General features: G+C 39.9%; 1 protein-coding gene across 1 annotated transcript; it reads right to left on the minus strand.

Moving 5' to 3' along the window:
- Positions 1-1,322: 1,322 nt before the first annotated feature.
- On the minus strand, positions 1,323-13,851 carry LOC143022782 (uncharacterized). The gene is made up of 2 exons (XM_076181144.1): positions 13,689-13,851; positions 1,323-2,645 (listed from the first exon to the last, which is right to left on the minus strand). Exon 2 carries the CDS (start codon positions 2,293-2,295, stop codon positions 1,423-1,425), a length of 873 nt encoding a protein of 290 aa, XP_076037259.1. The 5' UTR covers positions 2,296-2,645; positions 13,689-13,851; the 3' UTR covers positions 1,323-1,422.
- Positions 13,852-25,411: the final 11,560 nt, after the last annotated feature.

Genomic DNA, 25,411 nt, shown 5'->3' on the forward strand with positions numbered 1-25,411 from the left:
TCGTCACCCATCCTAATTGAATTACTCACATCGGGCATTCCTAATTATCGATATTTCCGGTGGTATGGGCTTATTCAAACTCTCCCAGTTTCTCCCTTAAAAAATGCTGACTCCGTTGGTATGGGAACGGCACATACCAAATAAGTAGAAATGACAAGGGGAGGGGAGTACCTTGCCACCTACGTCTGGTTATATCTATTATTACCTTGATTCCTGATATGTTCCCTAAAACCCATAAACATAAATGATAGAATCATGAGTGCCGGTATTACACGATGAACTTGAAGTTCTTACCTCGTGTGAGTTATCATGTCACATTTGAAAGCATCTCGCGAGAAAGCTGCATCGCACAAGTCATACAAGTCTTCTCACCTGCACTCATTATCATATGCTGTTAGATACTGCTCCTTCAAGCTGTTGGAAAGGCATTTTTCCCGGAGTGGGTCATCACGTGATATTTCAAACCATTCTTATTTCAGAAAGCTTCATCCCACAGGTCACACTGTAAAAGGCTCAATCATGTATGGATCATCTTGTGATATTTGAGAACAGTTTTCGTGAAAAATATTTATTGCACTGGTCACAATGCAATGGGTGCTCTCCTGTATGGTTATTCATGTGACGTTTGAGAACGTCCTTACGTGAAAAAGCTTTATTGTACAGGTAACACTGGAACTGCTTTTCTTCAGCATGGATAATCATGTGGCATTTATGATCGCTCTTTTGATAGAAAGCAGAATCACACGTGTCACATTGGAAAGGCTTCTCTCCAGTGTAGGTCATCATATGATGTTTGAGACCACGCTTTTGTGAGAAAGCACAATCACACAAGTCACACTGGAAAGGCTTCTCTCCTGTGTGAATCATCATGTGGCATTTGAGGTGACCCTTTTGTGAAAGAGTGGAATCACACAAGTCACTTTGGAAATGCTTCTCTCCTGTGTGGGTCATGTGACATTTGAAATGACTCGTTCGTGAGAAAACAAAATCACACAGGTCACACTGAAATGGCTTCGCTCATGTGTGGGTCATCATGTGACGTTTGAGATCACGCTTTCTTGAGAAAGCGGAATCACACATGTCACACTGGAAAGGCTTCTCTCCCGTGTGGGTCATCATGTGACGTTTGAGATCACCCTTATGTGAGAAAGTAGAATCACACGTGTCACACCGGAAAGGCTTCTCTCCTGTGTGGGTCATCATGTGACGTTTGAGGTAACTCTTTTGTGAGAAAGCAGAATCACACATGCCACACTGAAATGGCTTCTCTCCTCTGTGGCTCCTCATGTGCTGTTTGAGATGACCCTTTTGTGAGTAAGCGCAATCACACAGGTCACACTGGAAAGGCCTCTCTCCTGTGTGGAGCCTCATGTGACATTTGAGATCACTCTTTCGTGAGAGAGCAGAATCACATATGCCACACTACAATGGATTCTCTCCTGTGTGGGTCATCATGTGCTGTTTGAGATGACCCTTTTGTGAGAAAGCGGAATCACACATGTCACACTGGAAAGACTTCTCTCCTGTGTGGGTCATCATGTGAAGTTTGAGATCACCCTTGCGTGAGAAAGCGGAATCACACATGGCACACTGGAATGGCTTCTCTCCTGTGTGGGTCATCATGTGACGTTTGAGATCATCCTTTTTCGAGAAAGCGGAATCACACGTGTCACACTGGAACGGTTTCTCTCCTGAGTGGGTCATCATGTGAAGTTTGAGATTACCCTTTTGTGAGAAAGCAGAATCACACATGTCACACTGAAACGGCTTCTCGCCTGTGTGGGTCATAATGTGACGTTTGAGATCACCCTTTTGTGAGAAAGCTGAATCACACATGCCACAATGAAATGGCTTCTCTCCTGTGTGGGTCATCATGTGAAGTTTGAGATTACCCTTTTGTGAGAAAGCGGAATCACACAAGTCACACTGGAACGGCTTCTCTCCTGTGTGGACCATCATGTGACTTTTGAGAGTACTCTTATGGGAGAAAGCAGAATCACACATGCCACACTGAAATAGCTTCTCTCCTGTGTGGGTCATCATGTGACATTTGAGATTACTCTTTCGTGAGAAAGCAGACTCACACATGTCACACTGAAATGGCTTCTCTCCTGTGTGGGTCATCATGTGACTTTTGAGGTGACCCTTATGTGAGAAAGCGGAATCACACGTGTTACAGTGAAATGGCTTCTCTCCTGTGTGGGTCATCATGTGACGTTTGAGATCATCCTTTTGTGAGAAAGCGGAATAACACGTGACACACTGGAACGGCTTCTCTCCTGTGTGGGTCATCATGTGAAGTTTGAAATTACAAGTCACACTGGAAAGGTTTCTCTCCTGTGTGGAGCATCATATGATATCTGACATTGCGCTTTTGTGAGAAAGCAGAATCACACAAGTCACACTGGAAAGGCTTCTCTACTATGTGGGTCATCATGTGATATATGTGATGATCTTTCGGTGAGAAAACTGCATAATATAGGTCACATTAGAAAGGCTTCTCTCCTGTGTGGGTCATCACTTGATATTTAAGATGACTTGTGAGATAGCTGAGCTATAGATGTCACATCAGGTTTTCTTTGCTGTATGACCAATACATGGAATCTATGGATAACTTTCCCACACAAATGTTGATAGTTACCTTTCTGAAAGAAAAGAAAAGAATATATATATAATCATAAGATTGTCATTAACTTTTTGAGATTTGTGGGAGTTTTGTACACAAACCATTTCATACATGCCATCCCCTATCATAAGAATATTTTACCTAAAAAGCACATAGTAATATCGATTATGAAAAACACTCATGAAAATGGGATGCGTGCACATTACATCCACACCAATTACATTGTCCCAACCATCGAATAGGTGCCCACCTACGTACCCACACAATTCGCCAACAACCACCAATGTTAACATTGGTCACTGATCACTTAGTTGGTCACGACAATACACACATTATATCAAATTCATATAGTGGAAACACCAAAAATTGTCCACTGGTCATTATAAGTGTTGTTTGCTTCGACTCATCCATAATATTTCACAATGTAAACAGATTAATTCTATGACATGAACCACTGTCCAATCCGTGTAGCAGTTGCAACTGTTGACAATACTACAAACCAACATACCCTTTCCTCCTATAAAGTGGGTGGCAGAGTCAAAGCATACATTTCGCCCACCCTACACCCTTTCGCCTAGAACTTGTGGGTTGAAATTCCATACTTCTCTCCTATTCAGAGGAGAGACTTTTAATTACTTACCCCAACAGTCCAAGTCAAGCACACATGGCAAAGGTGATGGTTTTGACTGAAGCCACACACTTCCTAGTGTCAGATATTATAGTTTCATAGTGGGATGCATCTAAATCCGATATTGATTTACACTGCTATTTTTTCATGTGTCAATAACACGAGTTAATTTTGTTGTGACAATGCCAAAACTCTATGCATAAAATTACAATTTCTGACACTTGTGAGTGAAAAATAAATGACCTACCAACCATACCTAAACTGTCACCACTTATACCTACATGGGGGGTAGACTCAACCCTGCCCCTCAATCAATCAGTACTAAAACAAACTTTTCAGATTATCTTATCGAGTACCACATTCACCTTGAGAACAGCCACTACAAATTAATTACATTTAAATTAGTGACAAATTTACAGTATGTCTATTCTCTATTTTACTTGTAAATCAGAATGACAACACAATTTTCTCCAGATTCAGTTGTGGTGTTCACTAATTTGTAACTTTAAATCTATAGTAATTGCATGTCTGACATGAGAGAATGTAAACACTAAACACGTATGATATGTCGCCTTCATTCTATCTACAAATTTGGCAGCGGCGTTCGGAACCAATGAAGAACTAGGCCAATTAAAGCAACCTTTAATGTAGAGGCACACTACTTGCTTTGCTGTCAAAATCTTGTGTACGTTACATAGGGAGTATTTTGCAGATGAATTCTTGAGCTAACGGCAAACAAAAAGGAAGACAAAGCATCCCGCCAAGCTTTTTGCTATGTTAACAAGGGCCACAAGGGTGGCAACAGTGGTGAGAGTGGTGACAGTGGCAGTAGCAAAGGAAAGGACACACACTGATAAATCATCTCTGAAAAGAAACACTCAACACACGAAAAATAAAATGTTTCCGAAGAAACACTCAACGCACGCAATTAAAACGTTTCTGATGAGAAACACTCAGTGCACATATTTAAAGACTACATATAAAGAATGTACTGCGGCATACGTGCTTCCACATATGTAGAGTATTGCTGCAGCCAAACTATCATCGCAAGCAACATCTTTGAAGGAACAAAGCACAATCATTTGTCTACAAAAGAAAATGCAAGCAACTACTCACAAACTCCAAGCAACAGACGGGACAACGTAGTGCACGCAAATCCCCACACTGGTGCGAGAATGATCTAGTGAAGGATAGGGACGACTACAAGGAAAAGGATGAGTTGCTGACGTGTGCACACATATGTGTCGAGTTGAAGAGAAGGAGCCTATTCAAATCGACATCATCAACAGTGAAGGTAGAAACTTACATGTATTATACTTGTAATTATAATAGAATGATCACAGAATTTCTCCATCAAGAGGTTATTACCTCGAAGTCAGTACCAGGCCCTTCAAGAGGGGATGCAACCAGTGCACCACACCAGGGCCCATAAGAGTCTAGGGACCCAAGAATATCAAAATTGAAAATTAAAGTGGGCAATTATGCATGAATTTTGATTGTTGCTTTGAAGCTGATAGGGATTTCCACGTGCCAAATATTTTAGCGATAGCCAACATACACGACTTCTTATCTCAGAATGTATAGTATGGTGCAACACAATCATCTCGCATCAGCACATTTTTTCCTCTCGGGGGCCCTAGTCAATACAATAGAGGTAAATTGATTCATTAATATAATTGATATACTAATAGTGATAAAAAATATACTGGATAATAGTGACAAAAATTACGCCAGATGAAAGGAAAAAGATAGAAATGTTGAAAGAAAATGTAGATCCTGAGAAGGGTAGGGGAGACATAGGGGAGATTATCTTTTACAAGGTTACCAAGATAGTAAAGCAAATATTCCATATGTCATGACATTAATAATGCAACAATAAAGAAACTAGGAAAGTTAGGAGCGATTACAGAAACAGAGGATTTTAACATAGAGTTAGAAGCACCTCAAGGAACACTAGACTGAGCGCCATAATTGTAGGAAATTGGGACAGCAATTATGAGATTATTTGCAGGAACTGAAAATATGAGTCATCATGAATATCATTGTAGAAACCCAACTTTCTGTTTGTATCACAATTGAGTAGGACCACAGAACACAGGATTGAAGAGGAATGCCAAATTTTTGTTGTATTCACCCAGAAACAGGAGTAAAAACCCCACAAGACACAAAATAAAACAACACTGCAGAGCTAACCTTAGAGGGACAGACATTATAGGGTACTGAAAAGGGATGAAAAAGAGATCAACAACACAGGAGATTTTTTTTTTCTCTCGTTTACTATAACAATTGGAAGGACTTCTGTAGGACCCATCATTGTGAGTAGATTTATTCAAAAGACCTATTCAAATATTAATTGATACAGGATCTGTAATAAATGTTATAACCAGTAAAATGCTTAAAAGGTTGAATCTAGGAATAAAAATCTTGGAACTAATCCATTACTCATTGCAAGGACTAATACAAAGTCATTTAAAACTTTAGATAAAACTGACTTTTATGTTATTTTCTATAATAGGATTTGCAACATTAAAAAAAGAGGGCATGACAATATGTCAGGCTGAGTAAGGGATCTTAGTGAAATCACAGTTAAATACTTTAGGCTAGGCATGAAAAGAGATATTCACTTACATATTGACAATTGCTTGAGATGTACGGAGGTAAAAGGAAATACACATAAGTCTGCTCCTGTGCTATCATATCCTATACCACATAAACCTCAGGAAAAATTCACTTAGATACACTTGAGTTGTCTGAAAAGGGATATATGTGTTTCTTGCCATTGATTATCTGTCAAGATTTTGTATTTTACAACCCATTCCAAATGAGAGAGCCAAAACAATTGCTTCAGTAATATATGCACAAGTAATCTGTAATTCCACAACTCCCAAGATCTTAGTTTCAGACAATGCAGCTGAATTTATCAACAAAATCTTGGAAGAATTATGTAAGTTACTTAAGGCAAACAAAATTAATATGCAAGTCAATTATCCTCAAAGTAATGAATTGGAATCCTGTGTGTCCTGGAATCCATTGTACAAGATTTGATTGTCTCAAATTCTGGTCAAGTCGTGTCCTACCTTGTCCCAATGCCCCAACTTGTAAGGATAATTAACTCACCTAAGAAAGATTGTAATTTCCAACCTTTCTTTGGTGAAGTAAAGCTATCATTCTATTATCCCATGTAAACTGCATACTTAAGTGTTTCTTCAATAACAACAGAGGTTCCTTTTGCTTCTGAATTTAGATTCAACCTATACAAACTGATGCCCTTCCCAATGCAAGTAAATAATTCAATTTTTGAACTTGACACACCAGTAATAGATCCACTAAATTACATCTTTTCTCTAGATAACTTAACAGAGTACAATCTCTTATGATGACCTTAAAGATTGTAAGATCCCTAACAATATTCTCTACCTGTGCCATGTTTTTATTTATTTAATTTAGAGTATGACAGAAAGTTTTGAAAGTAATAAAAAGATGCTTTGGAAGGAAATTAAAAGAGGAAGAGGAGGCGAATCAAGTAGAGAAGAAAAGGTAAAAGGTGCACATGGAGAGATGATAATGGAAGAGAAGGCAGTGAGAGGAAGGTGGGCAGAGTATTTTAGGGAGTTGCTAAATGTGAAGGAGGATAGGGAAGTAAAGGTAGTTGCAGTGAGAAATGCTAAGAAAATGAGTGATGAATGAGGAAAATGGAGGAGAAATAGGGAAGGATGAAGTGGAAGCAGCTATTAAGATGATGAAAGCAGGTAAGGTACCTGGTATGGATGGATGCCATGCAGAATGTCTGAAGAAAGGAAGTACAGTTATGGTGGACTGGCTGGTGAGGTTATTTAATGTTTGTTTAAGAGAGGGTAGAGTGCCGGAGAACTGGAGGAATGCCTGTATAGTTCCGCTTTACAAAGGAAAGGGAGACAAGTGTGAGTATAGTAGTTACAGAGGGATTAGATTGTTAAGTGTAGTTGAGAAGGCTTAGGGAGGGTCTTGATTGAGAGGATTAGGAGAGGAACAGAGGGAGTAATTGGTTAGGAACAGTGTGGTTTTAGGACAAGTAGGGGTTGTGTAGATCAGATTTTTGTGGTAAGACAGATATGTGAGAAAGGTATAGGAAAAGGTAAGGATGTTTTGTGGGCTTTTATGGATCTGGAAAAGGCTTGCAAACCAATGAAGAACTAGGGTGTCCATAATTGCAACAGGAAGGCACTGTGGGAGGTACATACATACATATACCAAGACTTTTTCCCCCTTACCAGGGAGGTAGCCAAAAAAGGACAAGGCATAAAATCATTCCCACCCATTCCATCCCCGAAAACACTCCACACCCCTCACACCCTCCCTCCCATCTTAGCACCTCCTAGATGACGGGTCATCTCTGCACCCTGTCCACTGCCCTGGGTCAGAAGCAGTGTCGCAGGACACAGCACATCCACAGCAAGGCCGCTTCATAAAATCGGCGACCCCCCTCTCCGTCCTCCCATATAAAGGAGAGGATGGGGAGAAATCCCTTAGGGCTGCGTCAACATTTTTGCTCACACACACCACCTCACCCCCCATTCCCCCGTCCATTCCACCTCATGCATCACAACATTTTCCATATACAACCATTCTCCATTCACCCCTGTCTTCTGTCCTCTCCCGTCCTTCCTCAACAGACATTCCCCTCTTCCCCAAAGCCCCCTTCACCCCATCCATCCATCTCATCCTAGGACGTCCCCTCATGTTCACTCCCTCCACATCTGCCTTCCATACCTCTTTTACTAGCCTTTCTTCACTCATTCATTCCATGTGTCCAAACCATCCTAATACTCTTTCATCAACCCTATCTCCCAGCTCCCTTTCCACCCCTGTTCTCCTCCTCACCTCATTTCTCACTCTATCTAGCCTAGTAACCCCCATCATACTTCTCAGACACTTCATCTCAAACACATTCAAGTTCCTTCTCTCTTCCTCTTTTATGTTCCATGTTTCTGCTCCATACATTGCTGTTGGCACAATCACTCCTTCATACAGTCTCCTCTTAGCATTCATTCCCAAATTTCTATTCCTCATTACACTTTTTAAACCAAGGCATTTACTCGCTTCTCTCAATCTACATTCTACCTCCATCTTTACTCCACCTTTTCCTGCCACATTTGCACCCAAATATCTAAAACCATCCACCTCCTCCAGTTGCTCTCCCTTAATGCTCACTTCCAGATTACTGCCACTTTCACTCCTTGTACATCTCATCACCTTACTTTTACCCACATTTATCTTCAGCTTTCTTCTATCACACACTCTCCCAAACACTGTCACCAACTTCCTCAATCCCTCCTCCGATCCTGCCACAAGCGCAATGTCGTCCGCAAACAACAGCTGCCTCACCTCCCACTTTTTTCCATTTTCCTTAACCATCTCCAATCCCTGACCCACTACCCTTGCATTCACCTCTCGCACCACCCCATCCATGTATAAGTTGAACAGCTAGGGTGACAAAACGCATCCCTGAAGAAGTCCCACCTTTACCTCAAACCACTCACTCTCTCCATTTCTAATCCTGACACAAGCTCTACTACTCTCATAAAAACTCTTGACAGCTCCCAGAAGCTTTCCTCCTATCCCGTATATCCGCATAACCTCCCACAGTGCCTTTCTGTCTACCCTATCATAAGCCGTTTCCAGATCCATAAAGGCCCAGAAAACATCCTTCCCCTTTCCTATAGCTTTCTCAAATATCTGTCTTACCACAAAGATCTGATCTACACAACCTACCTGTCCTAAACCCACACTGTTCCTCACCAATTACTCCCTCTGTTCCTCTCCTAATCCTCTCAATCAAGATCCTCCCATATGCATTCCCAACTACACTTAACAAGCTAATACCTCTGAAACTACTACATTCACACTTGTCCCCTTTTCCCTTGTAAAGTGGAACTATACAAGCACTCCTCCAGTCCTCTGGCACTCTACCTTCTCTCCAGCAAACATTAAATAACCTCACCAACCAGTCCACCATCACTGTATCTCCTTTTTCAAGACATTCTGCATGGCATCCATCCATACCAGGAGCCTTACCTACTTTCATCATCTTAACTGCTGCCTTCACTTCATCCTTCCTTATTTCTCCTACATTTTCCTCACTCATCACTTCCATTTTCTTAGCATTTCCCACTGCAGCTATCTTTCCCTCCCTATCCTCCTTCACATTAAGCAACTCCCTAAAATATTCTGCCCATCTTCCCCTTACTGCCTTCTCCTTCATTATCATCTCTCCATCTGCACCTTTTACCTTTTCTTCTCTTCTTGATTCGCCTCTTCTTCCTCTCTTAATTTCTTTCCAAAACATCTTTTTATTACTTTCAAAATTTTCTGTCATACTCTTACCCCATTTTACATCTGCTCTCCTCTTTGCCTCCTTTACCTTTTTCTTTACTTCTCTTTTCTTTTCCCTGTACGTCTCATATGACTCCCTTGTCCTATTTTGTAACCAATCTGTGTAAGCTCTCTTCTTCTCTTCTACAACCTTCTTCATTTCCTCATCCCACCATTCACTACCCTTCCTTCTATTTCCTCCTGACCTTCTTGTTCCACACACCATCCTTGCACACTTTGTGACTCCCTCCTTGAACCACCCCCAGTGGTAACTGTGGGAGGTACTGCAGATATATGGGATAGGAGGAAAGCTGTTAAGAGCAGTCAAGAGTTTTTATGAGAGTAGTAGAGCTTGCGTTAGGATTAGAAATGGAGAGAGTGAATGGTTTGAGGTAAAGGTGGGACTTCATCAGGGATGTGTTATGTCACCCTGACTATTCAATCTATACATGGATGGGATGGTGCGACAGGTGAATGCAAGGTTAGTGGGTCAGGGGTTGGAGATGATTAAAGAAAATGGAGAAAAATGGGAGGTGAGCAAACTATTGCTTGCTGACGACACTGTGCTTGTAGCAGGATCAGAGGAGGGATTGAGGAAGTTAGTGACAGAGTATGAGAAGGTGTGTGAAAGAAGGAAGCTGAAGATAAAAGTGGGCAAAAGTAAGGTAATGAGATGTATAATGGGAGAGAGTGACAGTAGGCTGGAAGTGAGCATTAAGGGTGAGAAACTGGAGGAAGTGGATAGTTTGAGGTACTTGGGTGCGAATGTGACAGGAAAGGGAGGAGTGGGGGTGGAGGTAGAATGTACATTGAGAGAAGCGAGTAAATGCCTTGGTGGATTAAAAAGTGTAATGAGAAATAGACATCTGGGAATGATGCTAAGAGGAGGTTATATGAAGGAGTGATTGTGCCAACAGCATTGTACGGGACAGAAACATGGAACATGAGAGAGGAAGAGAGAAGGAGTCTGAATGTGTTTGATATGAAATGTCTGAGAAGTATGATAGGGGTTACTAGGCTAGATAGAGTGAGAAATGAGGAGGTGAGGAGGAGAACAGGGGTGGAAAGGGAGCTGGGAGATAGGGTTGATGAAAGAGTATTAGGATGGTTTGGACAAATGGAAAGAATGAGTGAAGAAAGATTAGTAAAAGAAGTGTGGAAGGCGGAGGTGGAAGGAGGGAATATAAGGGGGCATCCTAGGATGAGATGGATGGATGGGGTGAAAGGGGCTTTACAAAAGAGAGGAATGTCTGTAGGGGAAGGACAGGAGAGGACAGAAGATAGGGGTGAATGGAGAGGGGTTGTGTATAGATGATGCTGTGATGCGTGAGAGGGAGTGGGTGGGGGATGGGGGGTGAGGAAGTATGTATGAGGAAAAATTTGATGCAGTCCGAAGCGATTTCTCCCCATCTTTTCCTTTTCTGCATGAGGGGACCGAGAGGGGGGTCCCTGAATTTATGTGCTGTATCTTGCGACACTGCTTCTGACCCAGGGCACTGGACAGGATGCAGGGATGACCTGTCATCCAGGAGGTGCCAAGATAGGAGGGAGGGAGGAGGGTGGAGGGGAGTGGAATATATTGGAAATGAAATGGGTGGGAGTGATTTCTATGCCTTTTTCTTTTTGGCTACCCCCCGTGTAAGGGGGAAAAAAGCCTTTGGTATATGTATGTATTTTTATTTCATTTTATTTATTTACTTATTTTCATTTCATATATTTATTTATTTTTTGCTCCATTAACCATTGAAATAATTTTATGAAGTTTCACTAGCTAAGAAAATGTCAGTAATACAGAACTGTCACTATAAAAAGGATATTTGTAAACCAGGTTACTCACAGAATATCATAACAATATAAAATTGGTGCAAAGGAAGTAAAGAAAGTAGTGAGTTCTGAAAAAGACCTTGGAGTGATTATCACAAAGGACATGGCACCTGATAAACAGATAGAAAAAACTGCTATGACCAACAAAGGGGGCCTTTACCTACATGGACAAAGGAATGGTAAAGAAACTTGTAATCACACTGATAAGGCCAAAACTGGAGTACAGTATCCAGCAACATTATGGACACCCAGTACTTAAAAAGATAAAGAAAATTGAAAGAATCTAAACAGCAATTACAAATATGGTCCCAACACATTCAAAACTGCCATATGAAGAGATTGTTAAAGTTGGAAATGCCAACTCTGAAACAAAGAAGAAAAATAGGTGACCTACTGACCATCTATAGAATCATAAGAGAAATGGTCATTAATACAGAAACTGAGAAGCTGGAAAGGATATGCAACAAAATGCCACATGACAATGTCTACTATCCTACATTTTCTTGCTTATCATCATAAAACAATTTCTATAGATGTAGAATAAATAATTCATATGCATCAAGAATAAAATCACCATTATATTTTGCACTTCTATTTCACTTATCAAAATTGCACAAAAAGTATATTTTTGCACTTCTATTCCATATATCCATTAAAACCATACAAAAATTAAATGGATATATAGTATGATAACAAGAATAGATAATTTTTTTAAACCTTTAGAATTGTCTGATTAGAAATGAAGTCTTAAATCAGAGTATGACCAAAGTAATATAAAGCCATCATGCACAGTATGAAAAATGGAACAACTACTATTCTATTTTTCATTTTATTATTATTTTATAATTGTTATTATTATTATTTTCGTTAGAAAATAATACCTCCTCTGTATGGACACCCTAATTAATTCCCTAAGAAGGGAAGACAATAATGTGGCCAATAATTGCACAGGATGCAACCTGCCAACCTACATAGAAATGTCGGAGATGGGAGTAAAAGAACTTTCAAAAAAGTCTCCCAAGATGAAATGAGAAATTCTCTGCAGGTACCAGTTTCAACATCCGATCAACCTGGAACATCAACAATTTGACGTCATCACCTTAATCTATTTTAACATTATATGTCCAGTTTTCTATTTCTGTGTTAGGAAATAAAATAGAAGTGCTAAATATGCAATTGTTTGTGTTTTTATACAGGGATTATCTTTGTCTTGTGGCATTTTGTACATAATACCTGACACTAGAAAATATCACCTTACTGGTTTACAAGAGCTTCACGCAATGAACTTCAGGTAAATTAGGTGAAAAAACACTATCCAAAGTCACACTACACTTGATGATGTAAATCCTAATATCCACAAGAGACCCAACAGGCTATTAGATTTGATTTTTTTTTTTACAACAGTTTTCCTGTTGATTTCATTAAATCGGGTGTTCTGTTTCAATCAGAAAACACTTGTTTGTACCAACCCCAACCCCCATACCATACCAGTCATATCTGGGGACTGCATTGGGAAATAAGTATTTTGAATTAAAGAGGAGTGCAAAGCCAGTGATTAATGAGAGAAACAAGGACAACATTATTCAAATAAACGATCAAACAAGCAGTTTTCTCCAATTCTGACCATACCCAAGATTAGAGAACACAATCACAGCAGGGTTCGCTATTCTTTAAAAGATTATTAGGTTTGTTATTCTTTACATTACTATAATCAGGTTTGCTGTTTTTGATATAGATATGTTGGGTTCGCTAATCTTGACATTATCTGAATTAGGGAATACTGTGGGCTGGGTTGTGTTATGTTGGGATAGCCATTCTTTAGATGAGGATCATTGGGGTCACTGTTCTTGACATGATCCACATATATGTATTTTATATATGTATATATATATACATATATGTTTATAATAATGTATATTAATGACTGCATAATTTTAGATATTCACACACGTCTGCAATCATTCACTACATCACTGGCTAGTCCTTAACATCCTAAGTCTTTTGAACCCCATATATGAATACAGCAAATTCAATGTCATGCCTGCAGTGACTTTTAAATCTCGAGGATGAGCATCTTTACATTTACCAAGAATTAGCTCAGTTTACATTGCATCTCAAAGATGCAATTCTTATATCACCAACTAGTTCTTATAATTCCGAGTATTTTCAACCCCAGATTATCAGATATAAATTATACCGCAAATCAACAGTAACATCAGTAGCGATTTGAAAAAAAAAGGCAAATTAATTGATACATACCTAATCCTACACTAACTCTTCATTTAATACTTGGAAGTGATCTAAAACATCAGTATTTCCTGTCAACTACTTCCTAGATCTTAAGGGGCTATTGTGATTTGAAATGCTCTTTTTATTTCAAGTATCCCAACCCAAAACAAAGTTCAACCTCCGGGCTACGGACAGGCTCCTCTACAAAATTTGAAACGCTGGGTTTCTTTCAACGGAATGAGTAACACCTAATTAGATCTCATTACTGACCTACAACATTCTTTCTAAAGTATCCATCACTAGACAGCTACAACCACAATAGCCTGCAACTCTCAGGCACTAGTGGTGGGCTGCTACCGGTAAAGTTACCGGCTTTATCGGTAACAGCCTTGACGGTAGCTTACCGGCAATAATTCTGCTACCGTTAAGGTTCCGTTATCCGATAAGCTATACCAAACACTCGTGGAGCGGTAAGCACGTCTCGGCTTGGTGGTACTGAGTGACGGTAGTGGTGGGCAGCTACCGGTAGTTACGGGTTTTATCGGTAACAACCTTGACGGTAGCTTACCAGCAAAAAATCTGCTACCGTTTAGGCTCCGTTAACCGATAAGCTATCCCATAATACTCAGAGAGCGGTAAGCACGTTTCGGCTTGGTGGTACTGAGTGACAGTACTGACGGCCCTACGTAGGATGAAAATTAACAGGAACGTATTCAACGTGCTAGATCGTCCTGCTCCCTTCTCGGCCCACAGATGCACAGTACGAAATGTACGTATTCGAATATGAAAATTAACAGACGTGCTAGATCGTTTTGTTCGCATCTCGGCCCGCAGAGGTTCAGTGCAAAATGTACGTATTCGATTAGTCAGCCTATGTGATCTAGAAATGAAGAGGTGGTCAAACTACTCGAAAATTTTTCAGTCTGCCTGGTTAAAGGATCCCCTGTTTAAAAAATGGTTAGCGGAAGTGAAAGAGGATGGAAATAAGGCACGTTGTAAAGTTTGTAGAACGGACATAAAAGCTCACAGAACGGGGAAATTGGAGAGACACTTACCAGATCTTCATATTTAACTTTATATTTAATGTTTATTAATATATGCATATTTACATAAATGTACGCAGTTGCTCATGAAAGACACCATCTGCATGTTACAATCTATTTGTACTGTACTTGTATTGGAGTTAATCACAAACAAGTTCACAAATACATTTATCAGACTCGCACGAGTGATGACTGACAAGGATATATATATATAAGCTATGGGTTGGGGCAGGGAATACAGTATACCACAACAGACTCACGGAAATCAGAGACAAGAATAAGCGGGCAGAGACGATCAAAGATTCTGGTGGATTAACACTGTGCCCATTGTAGTGGCCTCTACGACGCAAGGTAACGTGTTATTCAAAAATCATATTTTGTTAGTGATACGCATGTAATTATTATTCGCGTAGTCCAATTATTATTCGCGTAGTATCCAATTGGCACACCTCCACCAATCTAGGGTTAATTAAGTAACTAATATTTACGAGCCTTACCCTAGATTGGTGGAGGTGGCGCGCGCTGGCGATTCCGGTGGGCATGTATCCAAATGGATACACAGAATAAAAAATTAAAATAAAATATATGCGTGTGTTTTTTGTCCATTTTAAGGTACTATAATATAAATATAGGGATCGTAGAGTCCTGCTAATACAAAATTAACGTAATTCCAATATAAGAAATGACAACTATGAACAATTGAAAAAAACTTTGACAGAAATTCAAAGGGTTGAGATTGTGTTCCTGAGCCTAATATAAGAGGAACTTGGTAAAAAAAAAAAAAAAAAAAAAAAAACATTATGAAAATGACCTACATATGTCAATTCATCTCGCACAAAACCTTTAAAACCTCAATTGTACAAAAAAACTTTGTCCTGACTAAATGAAAAATGGGTGATTTTGGAAATGAATTTTTATGTGTAATGTGTAAAAATGATGCATGTAATTATTTTTCTTTTATGAAATTGTGTTTCTATGTGAAAAATATATTCTTTGTATGAAATTGCACTTACATAGAGACGGAAGTGGAGTGTGAGAGGGGGAGGGGGGGATTGGTGCGTAGGCCTATGCACTGAGGGAGAGGAGGTAATGCTGTGACCTTACACGCACCCCCTCCCTACTCCCCGCCCACGAGAGTTGGAGTAACGACTCGGAGCGCAGGATTTTTATATTGACGACATTACAAAACTTGTGACTACACACCGTAGTAGGATGAAATTTGTTTAGATTTAAGTCATAAAGGCGACTCGAACTTGGGACGTCACTACTACCTCACGAGTCTTTTACCGGCATTGTTGTTTACCGGTAATTCCGGTATTGAAATTAGCGGTATTTGCCCAGCACTATCAGGCACCAATGAACAACTTTTTCGTTACCTGTGTTTTTTTCTTCTTTACTTAGTATATTCGTGACACTTCAGCGTCTAACAAAGGATTACAAAGGCGGAGCATGCCGACAGGAGACCTTTTGGTCCATATCTAGGTCGGATGCAGAAAAAAATCATAATAATAATAAAATGATAAACAAAAACTATGATAATGTAAATAACAAATAAAATACAGGTAAATAGTGAATAGTGATAAATTGACATATAACTAGTAATAAATGAAAATCAAACAGACAAATGATAACAAAACAAAAACAAATAATATAAAATGAATTATAATCATTACAGCATCTTGCTTAGGTGTTTATCTAAATGAGTCTTAAAGCTTCGAACTGAACTACATTGCACTACCTGTGCAGGAAGTTTATTCCATTCATTAACTACACGGTTGGCAAAGTTGGTCACCTTTGATGTTGTCAATTCCCTTTAGAATTTTAAAGGCCTGTATCAAGTCACCTCTGAGTCTACGCTTTTTTAGGGAAAACATATTCATATGTTTTAGTCGATTTTCGCATGATTTATTTGTTCATATTTTGAATCAGTTTTGTGGCTCGCCGTTGTATTTTTTCCAGTCTGTCAATGTCTTTAATGAGATTCGGTGACCATACGGAAACAGCATATTCTAAATGTATATAGCTTGTTAATGAGTGATGGACTTTTGAAATCAAAAGATCGCGCAATTAGTCCTAGAATCTTATTTGCTTTCTCAGAGGCTGAAATATACTGCTTGGATAATTTGAAGTCGTTACTGATAATTACGTCGAGATTTTTTTCACTATCCTTTTTTGTTAACGAATTTCCAAATAACTTGTAATCGTACTTACTGTTAGTTCTATCTATGTGCATTACCTTGCATTTACTAGTTTTAAATTTCATTAGCCACTTTTCAGACCATTGCTGTAATTTATTTAAATCTTCTTGAATATCTAATTGGTTTGAGAGATCACTTGCCATTCCGCACAGTTCTGTATCATCAGCAAGTTTGGAAACAGTAGATTTTAGTCCATGGCCTATATCATTTATATATACTATGAATAGAAGTGGTCCAAGAACGGAGCCCTGAGGAACTCCACTTGTAACATTTTTCCATCTAGAAGTTTTTTCCATTTAAAACAACTGTTTTCGATCATTCAACGAATTACTAGTCCAACCTAATAGGCTACCACTTATTCCGTGCGAAACTAATTTAGTAAGTAGTCTTTCGTGTGGGACGGTATCAAAAGCTTTTGCAAAGTCTAGATATATTAAATCTATATTGTTTCTTTTGTCATAATTCGAGATAACTGTGTTGTAGAATTTGAGTAAGTTAGTCACGTAAGAACGTTTCCGTCTGAAACCATGCTGGCTATCATTTATCAAACGGTTATTTTCTAAATGATGTTCGATAGCATCTCTGATGATAGTTTCCAAACAATTTAAGATATTCTTGCAAATGTACAAGGGCACTTTTAGAAATGGTTTTACATAGCTTACTCTTACCTAACGAAAACATTAGTCACAACAGAACAAGGAAAAATTAAACCATAGGATCTATCAAGATCTATTCTTTTTTCATACATTATGTACCGAAGTACCACCTGCTAGAGAAATTGTTCATAAAAACCAAGATAAGATAAAACTGGAATGGGGTATTTATTATGTGAGAGACAGATATCATGTCATCATCTGTTTCCATTGCCAAATGTATGGCCACCTTGAAGCAAGCTGTACTGCCAAGTGAAATGGAGAGAAACCTCACTGCCACCAATGTGCAGGAAATCACAAATCTAAAGATTGGACAAGGAATGAGAAAAGTGCATCAGTTCCATGAGGTATAAAAAGCCTGATTCTGATCACTCAGAAAACTATAGTTGTTGTGTCGTATACAAGTCTGAACTTGAAAGGTTCCGTAATATTACTGATCCTAGATACTAACAGTAAATGAAAGTTTTGCTCACAGGCATACCAGAGCTGTTTCAGAATGTCGATTGTGGCGATGTGAAGATGTGTAGGGTTCTTTTGCTAATGTATGGCTTGTTGGATGTTGTTCCTCCCACTGAGTCGTAAGAGGGGACATTGCTTGAAAAAAAAGGCATAAGAGGGTCTAGGACAGGGGTTCTCAGCCTTGCTTGGCCCATGCACCCCTAATAATATATAATATATAATATCACAACTTTGGATTGTGACACACGGCCTACTATTTCTTCTCGTTTTCTTACGTCTGTTCTCAAACCACAGTTACCAAATACTTTCGCTCAAGGGCCTAGCTGACGCAGGCTTCACATTTTTTCGTCTCCTTTCAGCCTTTTTCGGCTGAATTGCCGGAACTCTTTAAGGCCTTTAGCAACTACTTCTTGATATTTTTCCTTCTTATCCTCATTAACTGTTGCGCCAATTTGGCAGTCAATTACAGTGCCTTAACGAATTTGAGAGAGACTTATAATTGCTCAGGAAAACCCTCACTCCTCCCTTTAGTCTGCATATGCCTGCGAGCAAAGCCACGAATGTTTGAAATTAAGTGTGGGATTCCACAACCTCTCAAGTTTACTGTTCCTTCTTGCAGTTGTAAGTTGCTACTTTATGATTAGAATTGGTATTTCATCCAAGAGTTACCGTTCGAATTAGTTCTAACGGTTTCACCACCACCCCTGCGTACTTGCCATTTATTGTTTAGGCTAGTTTTAACTAGACTAGTTAGGATCTTATCTTCCACTCTCGTGAGTAGTGACGACTACCCTCAGGAAACAATTAGAACTGATTCAACTTCCACATAAACGTGCACGGCGCTCCCTACGGAACTATTGGTTTGACATTTAGAAAAACGGCGACGGTGTATGCCCATACAGTGTATGGGCCTAGGCAGTTGACCCGGCGGTGCCGGGCACTGGGCAGTCATCCCTCTGGGCCCCCACTGGGAGGTTGGGCCACTCGTATTCTCGCAAGTTCAAACACGCCCGACCCTCCCATACGGTGGCTATCGAGGATTTTCTCCTTAAAGTGACCCGTTTACACACCGCCAGACCCTACACGAGTGATTCATGTGCCCAACACCCCCAGAGACTTATCGAATTGTGGACAGTGATGTGAGTGACGCCCGACCCTTGTGGGAAGGGTTTTGAACGGTGTTGCGACGAGGTCAGCCTCCAGTGAACACACCGCGCTTAGGGTGGGATGAATCACCACCCTTGTGCCTATTCGACGAACTAGAGCACAGTTCCCCCCTTTTCGGGACATCCTGACCAGAAAGGAGCTTGTTAGTGAAAATTAGGAAACCCCCTACGGAATCGAACCCGCGTCCCGTCATGCGATGCCAAACAATAAGGACGGTTAGGGTTCCCGCCACGCTTAACAGCAAAGTTATCCTTCAATAGCGGACGCATCCTGCCTGAACGAGGAACCCGCGCCTATTTGAAGACATCCCAGCATCCAGCAGAAGCCACCTAGAGATGGTAGCAAGTGACGATATTGGTGTTTACTAAATAGGACCCCTAGAGAGGCGCGCAGGGAGTTAGAGTACAGTAGGTAAAAGTGATTATCTTCTAGGCACTTTATAGATTTCAGTTGCATGCCAATAACGTTTGATTGTAGAAATAATATTAATAATTAGAATTCACAATAGGATGCTGTGTTTGATTAGCCTAGGACGGTCTACTTAATGAGTTGCCCCACCCCCTTTGAGTTATATACACGCGCGCCGAGAAGGGAGCGTGCGTGGTCCCCGTCGGTGACTCAAATCTCCTGGACTTCGGCTTCCCACTAAGGCTATCCTTCCCCCTTCATCCCTCACTTAAGGTAGGTATTTTCCACGCCCCTACAACCACCACCTTCTCCTTCCACTGTCCAGGGATTTTGTGACATATGATATTAATATATATATATATATATATATATATATATATATATATATATATATATATATATATATATATATGTATGTATATATACATATATATGTATATAAATTTATTTGGCATAGAATTAATATACATAAAGTGCATATAATGACAAGAACACATAGTTCGAAATAGTAATTACAAATTGCCGAGGATAACACAAAAAAAAAAAAAACATGTACGCTTATTTCCATTGTGGTCCTCATTAGATTGTTATTCTACACTAAGTTACACAGACAACATACGTAGGGGGTGTAGGGGTCCATGAGTAATACCAGTCATTACACATATGACATAAACATTGTTATAGTTTTGCTAATATTACTAAAATGTTCGCAACACATACGATATTGAGACCAAAAATTGAGCACTATCACAATAAGGAACATTGCATTAAGCAAAGGAACAACAAAATAATGTTAAATGGTAACAAAACAGTATGAGTGAGTACCATATCGGAGTAGTACCATTAATGATATACTACATTATTCTTCAGCTATAGTGAATGCTACATTGCAGCTAGGGTCACCTATTAATTAATTCTAGAATTTTACCTGCACCTCAGGACGGAGTGGGTAATAAGTATGAGCACTAGGAAGTAGTATATTATAACCTGAAGCACCAGAAATAGGGTACAGGGGACCAGTACTCATATGAGTAAAACAACAAGGAGAACGAGGAAAAAGTCCAATTACCTTGTTGCCTGGTGCCCTGATTCACCAGGCTTGTATTATGGTCAGATCATAACTGTTCTCGGACCCTATCTGAGACATATATCCTACTATGACTAGCAAAACAAAAGTGGAAACCAATTTGTAACATCAAACATTGTTATATTAAACTAAACTTCTGAGGGACAAAAAAGGGAGGGGGAGGGGAGGTCAGCTTTCACCATTAGTCAGAATATCATTCCCCCCTCCTTTCCAAGATTGTCTGTTTCAAATGGTGCATTCTAAATAATATACAAACATGACTAAAAATCCCTCTATTTTTTCCAAATGAGTATATATACCTGAATAGAATCACCAGTGACGGTGATGTCGATCAAATAATTCCGACTGTCGTCACGGGATTCGAACCTAAACTTGAGAATTCACGAGTCTTGGTTCGAATCCTGGGACGACAGTCGGAATTATTTGATAGTATATATACATTTACAATTTTGCATGGATTATGTTTATAATGAAGTTTTACAAATCAAATGCAAATTGAAAATATTGGTGGGTATATAAAACTTGAATCTAAAAAAAAGAAAAAAAAAAAAAAAGAAAAAAAAAAGTCTCTAAATTGCCTCGGTCACGGTGGTGTTTTGGTAATACCCCGTAAGGGGATTTTTATGATGTACCAGGATGATGTAAGTAAGACATATTGTGAACTGTCTGCTATTGCGATGGCAGGAAAGAACACTGCTAAGCAGCGAAGATGGAAGCACATGTGGAAGTGATTAACAACCACCAAGGGTGTGTCCAAGAAGGATTTTAAAGAGGAAAAAGCGTTAGCAGTCAGACTTAGAGACGAGCACAGTAAAAAAATCCCCTGGTTTGTATACAGACGTCAAAATGTTTAAAGTGAAAGCGTCTATACAGGAGTTCCAAAGGAAGGTCATTGCTTCCAAGGCAACCCTAGAGAACGATAAAGAATTCGAATATAACGACGCCATTTTTGACGGGTTGGGGTGTTTCGATGAAGCCATATCCGACAGCGACTCAGAGCCGTTCATACGCCAATACTTCTCAGGGTACAAGAGTTTCGTTAAACATGGCGCAAAATCCGATCACAGGAACTTTCAGATGCATTTCCTAGACAGGCTATGCAGGGCGTCAAAAAGAACCGCTGTCCGCAACAAATACACTGTTAGAAGTGTAAAGACTACCACTAAGCGTAAGAGTGAGGTGAAAAAAGGAGGCGCCGTTTCGCGTGCCGCTCTCGGACCAGCAGAGAAAGGCCGGAGCACCGTGGAGACAAATAAACAGGCAGCGGAAGAGAAAAGGCTTCTAAAACGCGCTTTCCATGAGGAGAAGAAACGGCTGGCTGAAGAAAAAAAAAAAAAAAAAAAAAAAAACAGAAGACAGAGAAAAGGGCAGATAAGGAGAGACTGAAACAAATAGTACAGGCGTCGTGTGCAAAGTGAGAGAAGGGTAGCAGCCGCAATCAAGCTAGGAAAGGAGTCAGAATTGGGCGAGGGTGACACACGAACGTTAGCTGAGATTTGAGGGGTTAGGGACGTTAAACATCGTAGTAAAAGCGAGAAGAACACCTCCGTTTTTTACTTAGTTGGGGGTCTAAGAGAAACAGATGGCAAGGTGACGGCTCATCGGCTAAAGACAATAGGAGAACACAGATACAAGATGTGCCAGGCTCTTCTGTGGAAGAAAGAGAACCCTTACATTTGTTGCTCTGACGGGCAAGTTGACGTGAAAGAACTGTCAACTATAAAGAACGGTGAGCTAAAGTCACTGTTCGACGGGTCGTATGAACTATCTAAAAGGTTCCTCGACAACATCGCCGGGTTCAATTTGATGTTCTCATTAACGTCGTTCTCAACCTCTGATAAGCTGAAGAATGCAGCAGAGAAGAGTATGTGTTACAAGATTAAGGGTATGGTGTACCACAAGGTGGGCACACTAAAGTCTCATGGGATGTTACGAGAAGGCATGCACCCTGAGGATCTGCTAACAGAGTGTAAAGAAGAGGACGAACGGATGATTAGTGACGTGGAAGAGTTATTCAAACCCGTAACGAACAACCCTTTGTCGGTTACAAATACTGACAGAGATCAAACGTATGAGTGATGGAGATACGGATGGCGGGCAGAAGACAGTAAAACGTAAATGAATAAGCGTGGATATATACGCTGACGGGACAGACGACGAAGAATGCAACCCTCCTACGGCTAAGAAACGTAATATTACATGTGTGACTAAAAAAAAAGCATGTTTTGCATAAACTTCTTGTATTTATACATCTGGGTTAACAAAAAAAAAAAAAATCATAATGAACTACTTAACAGGCCAAACTGAAGCTAATGCTATTAAAAAAAAAGCTCCTTGTTACGTATTACGACTTAACGTAATTCACGTAACATACATTTCCTTTACTTCTGACATCTTTAGCTCCTCCCAACAATATAGATTTCAGCAGCCAACAACAAAAGGCATCAATTCAAAGAAAAATGCAAAAGAAAGACATGTTTCTGTGGACACATATAACATCACCATAGGCGATAATATTCTTACGCCGTGCGATATTATCGCACAGAGTAACACTTTTCCAATCCTAAGATTAACTTGGATCAGCGCAGGTACAATTCCAGCCCAGGTGAGTGACAGGCCAGACAGGCCAAAACCTATAAATGCTTTCCTCACCCCGTAAATTTACTGTGGTCACAATTCGCCCCCAGAAAACCCAAAATTCCCCCTAGGAGCTGAATTTCACCCCTAATGAGAACCCAGTACCCTAAGGATGGTTAGTAAAGCACATTAATTCCTCCTTGCATGGATAGATAAACTATCCATGCCCTGTGGACGTTGTCATCTTGGTGGTCGTGTCGATGTTTTTCCAACAAAATAAAATCAAAATCAGCCCTGCTGAACATGCTGGGGCCTGGCAGGTAGGGCCAGGCCCATCAACATTTGTTACGTATTAGGCCTACCATTTCATTCCTTCAGACCTTCATCCGCATGCCTGATGACAAACCCACGAAATAATGTGTCTGGTCTAGTATGTGGTTGGAGGTGTACATTTATGTATGTAAAGCGCGCATGTAGTAATGTATTCCGACCAACTCGCCAGTCCTTATTTTCCCCACATTCTGAGCGTTCATCCACTGAGGCCTCGGTCTCGACATGTTCTTCGTCAGTTGAGTTTTGTTTCGATATCCGAATTGGTTCGTCCATGTATCTTTGTACCGTACCCACATTAGAACACGAAACGGCATCCTAATCCCATAAATCTTCTTAATTAAATATGAAGTCACTTTCGTATTACGTGCCAGCCATGTTGAACAATGTAAACAGCAACTTTTACGTCATCACTATGCCCTAGCGGTGGAAAATGTAACTGCGACAATGAAAAGTTCCTTGTCTATTAGGCACTTTAAAGATCACGCTATTTTGAAAAAAAAACAAGATTATAAAACACTAGAAGCGTGCATTTTACTGTTCTAACTTCCTCCAAGCTATATTTTCATACATTAAACGACAACAAATCCAAATCCTTTTCAGTTGACCTTTAATGTGTCGCTTAAGAATTTAGCCATAATTTAGGTGGGTGATGTCATCTGTGATATTATGGGCCTAGGGGGATTACTAAATTTGTGGGTCTTAGCAGTCCCATAACAATACCTAGGCTTATAGTCTCCGACGATTTCAGGAAACTTAGTATTTCGCTGAAGCTTATTGTCTCTCATTACTATGCTGTTGATTTTTTTCAATGCATTCATTGGACTTTTTTTTTTTTTTAACTTTGTAGGGTCACTTATGGTATTTCACATTCTATCTACATACTCATCATTGTCATATGGACGTAGACGACACACTTGTCACCTTTTCTTATAATGATATAATCTTCTTACGTAGTTCCTTGGTGGCATCGCAAAGGGGTTTGTTTAGAATATTACCAGAGAAAGTGTTGTATTGTCGACCCGATTCTTCGACCAGCTCATCAATAACTGTGACAAACACAAAACCAGACACTGACAAGGTCCAGTCGATTCCACGGTGACATAATTCTCATATTGTGTCCAACTCCACGTAAGGATTGAGGAACATTTATACATCCACCTATATAAACAAACCACAAAGGTTTTTTGATTGATGTGAGTCCACTAATCTCTGTTGCACACGTTTCACTACACGGTTACCAACATTGTCCAACTGGATCTATGTGGACACAGTTGCATAATCTTGCTGAAACCCTAGATTGCGCTCCATACTGGATGTCGGTGTCCAACTATATTATGAAAGTATTGTTTCAAGATTCACAAATGTTACTGTTGTGCGCATCGTTATTCAGAGTTGCAGTGTGTAGCCTACATTCCAAACAACTGGAAGATAGAGTGGCACGATTAAGCGCTTAAATCGCATACGTCCATTCCGAGCTTTAACTGATCGCCAGGAACCACTGATATATACACTATTAAAATACTACAACAAATTTGTAGCCTCATCTGGAGCATTATCTAATAGACAGGCAAGTCCTTCTGGCACATCTTCCACTGGAAGAAACGTGAGGCTGTCCATCATTCCGACATATAACCGAAAATCAACATCATTACGGTAGTGTTCTACAAATCCATCGCCACGTAGATTGCGTTAGGTGGAAGAAACATCCTCTCACATTCACATTATCGTCGAATACACTCCTGATCGCATTATCGCGTGTTTTGACATTTTCAGCATGAACGTTTGATACAATCCTAGAGATTATCTACACAGGGTTATACTCAGTGTC

The sequence above is a fragment of the Oratosquilla oratoria genome, unplaced genomic scaffold (genome assembly GCF_046742065.1).
Source record: "Oratosquilla oratoria isolate Oo_2021 unplaced genomic scaffold, ASM4674206v1 SCAFFOLD175, whole genome shotgun sequence".
NCBI lineage: Eukaryota > Metazoa > Arthropoda > Malacostraca > Stomatopoda > Squillidae > Oratosquilla > Oratosquilla oratoria.

Coding starts and splice junctions, on each gene's coding strand:
- LOC143022782 (XM_076181144.1), bottom strand. CDS start 2,295: ATGATGACCCACACAGGAGAGAAGCCGTTCCAGTGTGTCACGTGTTAT.